This window comes from Phyllopteryx taeniolatus, chromosome 21 (assembly GCF_024500385.1).
Source record: "Phyllopteryx taeniolatus isolate TA_2022b chromosome 21, UOR_Ptae_1.2, whole genome shotgun sequence".
In the NCBI taxonomy this organism is placed as follows: Eukaryota; Metazoa; Chordata; class Actinopteri; order Syngnathiformes; family Syngnathidae; genus Phyllopteryx; species Phyllopteryx taeniolatus.
The window spans coordinates 7,092,303-7,098,429 of NC_084522.1; the positions used below are offsets into that span (position 1 = coordinate 7,092,303).

Here is a 6,127-nt window from a genome sequence, read left to right on the forward strand (position 1 = left end):
TTCTGAGCAAGACATTGAATCCTTTGCAAATAACCAGAATAGCCCCGCTACGATCGATTCAATGTCTTGGGAATTAAACAAAAAAAATAATCAATCATATTAATTATTACATGAAGAATAATGCAAAATAAAACCTTGAAAACTCAGTTACATTCATGAAATCCCTCACCCAGAAGTAGTTTGACAAGAACGACGACCTTATCAATAATAATAATAATATTAATAATAATAATAATAATAAATTCATATTTCAGCAGTTGACTTTTATTAAATGGCAACCAGCTTTTGAAACCTAAATGATAGTAAAAGACAGGTGTGGCATCAACAAGAGCACCTGTGCTCACCTGTGACTTAATTAAAAACCAACAATGACGAATTACCATGTTGACTTTCAAGATAAAACTATGGTATTCACATAGACTTAATAAACCACTTTAAAAGCATTAGTTAGTTGACGCCCAAGTATGTATTAATATATCAACTGTAACCAAAATGTTAGTGCTGACAGAAAACTCAGTACATTTTAAAACGCCAATTCTGGATGGGTAGGATATTTTATTTTGAAGATCGCGTCTGTCGACATGCTTGAGCTGCCAGACTGGTGTGTGTGACTTGCTTGGCTGGACGTGGGGAGAGGACATGCGGCCTTTCTATTAACGCTTAAACCTGTGAGTCAGTATAACCGAATGGTGACCAGAAGGAGATGGCCAAAACAGGTATTTGAGATGTTTTTATATTTATTTTAGATACAAAATATGAAACGTTTGTAAAATATTATCAGGGTGTGGCAGTGGTGTGGGTGGAGGGGATAAAGTTTGTGGGAACAACTAGACTCTTTAAATAATATAAAGGCAATAATTATAGCTCAGTGAAATTTTACATTTATCGTGACAATTATAGAGATGAGCAATATTGTAAATAATACAGGTTTTGGTGTATTTTTACGTGCATAAGGTGGAATTCTTTGCCGATGCTGAAATGTATACCTCATTCATGACACAGAAATTGGCAACCCAATAAAAGTTGACCCACAATTTGGGAACCCTTGATGTGGTCACTAAACCTCTATTCATAAAGAATACATATGGTCCAGCTGGGGGTTATAAGCTTTGTCCTCTATATAATGTTGTCCTGTACTTTTTAATTGTCCTTTCAATGAACATTTTGTCAGTACAAGCCGACAGTGGGGTCATTAATGATTAATGCGAGTGACATTTCTGTGTTTGACCTGGCTCGCGTGTCTCCGGTCGATACAACAGCGGGACGTTGAACCGGGGACGCCGCCACCGATGTAACGCTATCCAAACATTGCTTTCTCCACAGGGGTGTGTTGCGCCAGCCTGGAGGAGCCCACGGCCCTGATGAAGATGGGCCTCAGCATGGTGCTGGTGGGCCACGTCAACTTCCTGTTGGGGGCTCTGGTGCACGGTGTAGTGCTCAGGCACATCAACCTCCACAAACAGGCCCGTGCCATGGAGTATGCCATCTCCAATGTGGTGGCTCTTGCGTCTGGACTAGTGGTGAGTGTTTTCTGTAAACACATTATCTGCAGTCTGTTTTGGTGAATTTGTATTGCTTTTCTCGGTTCACAGACACTATTGTTCACACACGGACATTAAAGAGTTAACACTGAGGCCATTTGAACTCTGTTGCTTGCCAAAACAGCAGCATCTTAAAAGCATTGCTTGACATTCACACCCACGTTCTCTGCCATTTGCAGTTACCTATGAAACATATTTAAGATGCTTTTAAAATACAGCATTAGCAATGACTCATTATTCATCATGTTACTGAAGTTTGTAAATTGATTATTGCAACAGTTCCATTCCTCTTTTTACCTTTGCTATCATTCATGTTAATGAAACATCGTTTTGACATCTGAACTTTATTCATTTATTTTTGTTACTGCAGGGAATCGTCGTTGGGATTCTAGCTATTGTCCTGTCTAAAAACAAGAAAAGCAGAGGCCTGGTGAGTAGTGTCAGTCTATTTTATTGGTCTCAAAATGAAAAATGTAGACTGTATAATATTTTTGTTATGCGCCTCTGACATCCAGCTAGTGTTTTGTCCAACACCAGTGTTTTCTTGACACATTCACGATAAGTTTTTTTATTTTTTATTTGTATTTTTCCCCCCTACAACTGTGTAGTTCAACTGCAATATCACCCTCATGAGGATTTTAAAAGCACCATAGCTAAATAGCTGCAGTTAATTACTTATAGAGGGTATGTTTTTAACTTGCAAAAAGACCTAAAAACATATAACACCCATATGTAATGATGTAATTTCAATAAAAAATTAAGTGGGTCCTGATAGGAACCTCTGCCATAGACAGGTGACAAATGTTCAAACCCTGTTGTCTTAAAACTGCTCTCTTGCCTACTGTCAGCAGTCAGGCTGCTCAGACAAGAGTGGCAAGGTGGCGAATTTACGCCAATGAGTGAAACTTGTTTTCATAAACCACTCCCCGTTTGCCTTTTGTTCGTCTGCAGGAGTGTCAACTGTGCCTTACGGCACTATCAGCTGCCTACCATCTCTTTTGTTAATCATACAGTTTTCGCGGAGTACTGATATTATCATTGCTAATTGGATTATAATTTCAACACCATTTATTTATTTATTTATTTGAATTAACAAGTTTTCTAGCCATGTTTATTTTTAACAAAACTAACTAACATCAGTATTGTCATTGAAAAGGCAGGTTTTTATGATTTGATTTTGGTTTGGAGTTTGCATGTGAGTTTGTTTGTATCTTAATCACAGACATGGTCCCTCTTCAGTGTGAGCCTGGCGTCGTCGCTCCTGGCGTCGGCGTCCGCCATCGGCCTCCTGGTGTCCGTGGTGAGGGCCATCATCCACGGCGGGCGGAGCCTGCTGACGCACTGTCGCTTCCCCGATGCCATCGGCTACTCCAGCATCACCAACGAGTGTCCTTTCGACCCCACGCGCATCTATGTAAGTGTGTTAACGCATATGCCCCTGACCTTTTCCACTGTTCTATAGCTTAAACTGAGCAGAGAGCAGCCAGGTTACAAATGCGATTCCATCAGAATTACTAAGTAGCTAATGGTTTTAGATATTGGTAATTTACCTTCCAAAATGAACTACTTTGCTAGCTGAAAAACTTGCTACCTATGTAGCTAATCCTATTATCTAACTTGCTAGCTAACCAAAATAGCAGGTTAATTATATTGTCTAACTAGTTTGCCAGCTGACAATTAGCTTGCTGGATATCGAATGAAACAATGTTGTTCTAGTGTTGGTAATGAACGTAGTTCGAGCTGACCAACTAAAATTGCTAGTTAGTGTTAGGTAGAAAATGGCTGTTAGTTTGCTATGTAGATAGGATTCGCTAGCTGGCTAGTTATGTGTTTGCAAACACCTAGCTGCCAAATAGCTAATGCTACTAACCAACTATTTTTTGCCTAATCCTACTGCACTGAGTTCACCAGCAAGCAAGTTAGATAATGGATACTAGTTGGCCCAGCTAGCCTCTAAATCTAATTTTCTTTCTAATTGGTTTGCTATTTGAACTAGCTAGATAATCCCATCTACTGAGCTAATTAACCAGTTTTCCAGCTAACCCTACTTACTGGCTTGCTCGCTGATCCGCTAGTAACTTAATTTAACTGCTTGGATCATTAGCAGGATTAGGAAAAAAAATAATGTTGGTTAGTCGCATTATTATTTACTAGTTTGCTATCATACAAACTATTTTTGCCTAATCCTACTAATTAAGTAGTTTCTTAGCTGACCACCTAACTTGCTAGCTAGCTGTAGTATGGATGCCAAAGGATGATGTCTATGATATACAAAGTAGCTTTTAAAGGAGTTCTTATAACATAGCTGCTTTTCAGACGTGTTCAGCTCTTGTTTTATTCATAGAAGTAAACAGACTTGCAGACTAGGTGTGGAGGTTGTGTATCGCATCAACAGGCTCACTTAAGTGGATGTACTCAAGCCTCCCATTGAACCTTACACGATGCAGCTATCTACATCTAACAGTTGGATGCTCCCCTCCATTAGAGCACCACTCTGATCCTTTGGGTGCCTCTCATCGTGACTTGTGTGGTCCAGTTGATCTTTTCCGCCCGCTGCCTGTCCGTGTGCGTCTCCTTCCTGGGTCTGCCCTGCCGGCTGCACAGGAAGCGGCCCAGAGAGGCCCGAGCGGGGATCAAAGCGATAAGGCCGCTGGAGGAACTGGTTGAATCTCGTGTCAACAAGGCAAAGCAGCACATAGAAACTCCCCCTCCACTTCCCGCCAAGCGCTACACCGAACCCCCGAGAAGCTACAGTGAACCCAGAAGACCGGTGTCACAACCGGTCAGGCAACAGCGGCCCCATCCTCTCCCGCCATACCACAGGAGCCTCCCCCCCGCAGAGAGGCGGCCTCTTCGCCAGCAGCCTCGCTGGGAAAGCTCGCCGAGGCCCGACGCCGCACAAGGGAGCCAGCAGCGACCTCCGGAACAGCGCCACCTATTGGAGAGAGGCGCTCTGGAACGATCCAGTTTCTGGATATAGTCTGAAGGACAAGGACTGCTTTTTATTTCACACTGCACCTCAATTTCAACTTGCACACATTGGCCACTTCATTAGATACACTTGCACAATCTTTTGTTTGCCTTTTTGTCATAGAGAATCATTTTCCTAGGATCCTAGGAACAAGGGCCATACTTATTTTTTGAAAACATTTGGTGCCACAAATACAATGACATCCCCTGAGTTAACACTGTTTGCTATTGCATCTGGTTTACAACTGCACTTTGTCATACTGCCAAATATGATCAAAGAAACTCAACATATTAGAGAACTTTTTTATTTTTTATTTTTATTTTTTATTTTTTTCCTCTTCCTGAAATTTCCTCCCCCATTCATTATTGTAAAATTGACTTTAGTACAGTTTTGTGGGGTGGGGAGTCCTTAAGTTTATTCCGATAAAATAGTTTTATTTCCTTGTAATATTTTTATATTTTATGCAGTGCATTTATACTTGTCAAACGAATACCTCCCTGACTGCAATATCACCCTGCAATATCAAAATTGTATCAAAAACCTTAAATTTTTTTCATACATTTCTCATTAGCTGTTGATGTAGGTGTTTCTAATGTTGTGGACCATGTGTTTCAGTATTAGGGATGGGCCTTACAATAGATTAGGCTATCATGAAGTATTGATTGGATTGTTTGGAATTGATGGATTGTCTTGAAGTGAGGCAAAATGAGGTGCAACTAGTGGAGGTGCTGTTGATTAACTCAACTTGTTTGCTGTCTAAAGAGGTACATGAATTATGGGAAGCTGAGATGCATCACAAATGGTCCTCATTTATCAATATGTATCAATTACGTATTTATAAGTCTAAATTAAGATAAATGGATAAATAATTTCCCCCAATTAATTGATAAAGGAATTTTTAAACTGTTTTAACTTAGTCGCTATGTGGTCTTTACACCTGACAATACTGTACTATGTGAGGGTGTGTCTATACCACCATCGTGTGTTTTGTGTAAACTACTTTAAGCCAGTATTTTATTTATTACCTTTTCAAAATAAACATTTGAGTCATGTGCTGTTTTGCTTTTAGTAGAACATGTTCATTGTGTGGTAATGTTTGCAGACAGTGACCGGACAGGTAGGACTGGTTGCACGTGCGCACACACACACACACACACACATTCATACTTGTCGTTGATGGAATTATTAGCAAACACTTTATTTATCTTGGAAAGTTTGAGTAGAACACGACAGCTGTCAAAGTAGCTGAACGTCACACCGGTCACTTTCATTGTAGTCATTCTGCCCTACTTTTTTTTCCCCCCAGTGTGGCCCTGTTGTAATGTTACAACTACTTATGTACAATTTGGAGGTAAAATTCAGCAATTTTTAAAAAACGTAATTTTATTATTTTTTTAATTTTCTCAGGGAGGGTGTGGGGGACATAATTGTTTTGGGACAGTTTTGTAAAATTAAAATTCTTGTAAAAGTTTTTTTTTTTCTCCCACTCATAATATTTTCTATTTATATATTTTGATCCTCTTGTAAGATTACAACTTTATTGTGTTATGTTTCGTCCTTAAATAAATTTAGCTATGCAACCTCTGAAACACCAATTTCATTAAAAAAAACAACA

General features: G+C 39.7%; 1 protein-coding gene across 1 annotated transcript; it reads left to right on the forward strand.

Annotated features, from left to right (window-relative positions):
• The first annotated feature begins 363 nt into the window (after positions 1-363).
• Positions 364-5,564, forward strand: tmem54b (transmembrane protein 54b). Its single transcript, XM_061759935.1, has 5 exons — positions 364-716; positions 1,324-1,520; positions 1,912-1,971; positions 2,764-2,955; positions 4,027-5,564. Exons 1-5 carry the CDS (start codon positions 704-706, stop codon positions 4,519-4,521), a joined length of 957 nt encoding a protein of 318 aa, XP_061615919.1. The 5' UTR covers positions 364-703; the 3' UTR covers positions 4,522-5,564.
• The last annotated feature ends 563 nt before the right edge of the window (positions 5,565-6,127 follow it).

What these genes read in the sequence shown, in the direction of transcription:
- tmem54b (XM_061759935.1), top strand. An exon ending in CTCTTGCGTCTGGACTAGTG is followed by an intron (nt 1,521 to 1,911) that starts GTGAGTGTTTTC and finishes TTGTTACTGCAG; the next exon opens with GGAATCGTCGTTGGGATTCT. An exon ending in TCGACCCCACGCGCATCTAT is followed by an intron (nt 2,956 to 4,026) that starts GTAAGTGTGTTA and finishes CCCCTCCATTAG; the next exon opens with AGCACCACTCTGATCCTTTG.